Here is a 1,299-nt window from a genome sequence, read left to right as displayed (position 1 = left end):
TCCTTTCCAGATCTCTTTCCTACCTATGCTTTAGAGCTGAATGTAATTAAATGTGGCCCAAGATACCAACTGCATTTGCAAGCTGAGCAGGAGCCACCTGTGTCAGCTCTCCAAAGGGGCACCTCTGTGCTACAAGAACTGATATTGACAATTCAACAGGCAATGCTCAGTTCCCAGCCAACTCCTCAGAAGAGTGCTCTGTACTGCTGGAAGTGCTGGCATTGAGACAGGAGCTCTTGGTTAGGAATCACACTCTACTCTTCTCAAGAGGAACCATGCTGTTCTGGGCTATTTCTGATGCAGTAGCAACTGGAAGCCCTTGTAATGAATTAGGGCCCCCATCCATCCTAAGTCTTGCTGTCTCTCTCTGCCATATCCCTTGGGTACAGGATTATTCATTTCCTGTCCTCAGCTATTGGGCAGGGTCACAATTATAGAAGCTACTATAGAGAGGAACGAACTAGCAATCTTTGTACTTCGGGACAGAAGTGGAAAATGAATTGTAGACTGTACCCATCAAATGCTCTTCCCTCAATCACTGAATAACTTAGGAGTTTGGAGGGAGGGGTGGGAATTACACCTTCCTATCAGACATCCACCACTGGCCACTGTCTGAACAAGATATTGGACTACTGATTTACTCATTCAGACAAAGGAGTAGGAGGGATGACCTTTAGGATAGGGACATTGGAGAAGACTGCAGGAGACCTGGTTCAGCTCCTAGTTCAGCCACAGACTCCCTATATGGCCCTGGGAACTTGATCTGCTCCACAGGTAAGTACATGACAGGGTGTGGAAAGGACAAACATCCATTAATAATGGTGATGCAGGCTATACGATTTACCAGACAGACAGGCAATGAAACTCCTATATATGTAGAAATTGTCCCTGCAAAATCTTAACCACCTGCTTCCCAGGCACATAGAGGAACACCATAATATTGTATTTCCACCCCACCAGACCTTAAGTAGGGAACAAAACCACTGTGATGTTGTCCCATCCTACCAAGAGAAGATTTTTTTTAGTCCTTTGAGTGACCAGACCTCTATAATCAGATACCTCTCCTGCTTGTGCTGTGGAAGGCATCGGACTGTTTCCACAACATTACTTCGTGGTCTCTGGAACCTGCCAATTCCTACCTGTGTTTCCTGATGTTGGCTCAATGATAGTGTCCCCAGGCTTCAAAATCCCAGCTCTCTCTGCATCTTCCACCATCCGCAGGCTGATTCGGTCCTTCACACTCCCTCCAGCATTGAAGAACTCACACTTTGCCACTGAGAACAGACATATCAAACAGAT

At 46.1% G+C, this 1,299-nt stretch overlaps 1 protein-coding gene across 5 annotated transcripts in view; it reads right to left on the bottom strand.

The window, feature by feature from the left end:
* The window catches only part of LOC109302962 (cystathionine beta-synthase-like), a 66,297-nt gene that overhangs the window by 33,335 nt on the left and 31,663 nt on the right, over nucleotides 1-1,299 (bottom strand). For all 5 annotated transcript variants that reach the window (XM_019524941.1, XM_019524938.1, XM_019524942.1 and 2 more), the window contains one exon: nucleotides 1,140-1,274. In XM_019524941.1, the coding sequence (XP_019380486.1) occupies nucleotides 1,140-1,274 (135 nt within the window). The remainder of the gene's footprint in view (nucleotides 1-1,139; nucleotides 1,275-1,299) is intronic.

The sequence above is a fragment of the Gavialis gangeticus genome, unplaced genomic scaffold (genome assembly GCF_001723915.1).
Source record: "Gavialis gangeticus isolate Ggan-Ray unplaced genomic scaffold, GavGan_comp1, whole genome shotgun sequence".
Taxonomy (NCBI): domain Eukaryota; kingdom Metazoa; phylum Chordata; order Crocodylia; family Gavialidae; genus Gavialis; species Gavialis gangeticus.
Note: the sequence above shows the minus strand (reverse complement) of the source record. Positions and strands in the feature narration are given on the sequence as shown.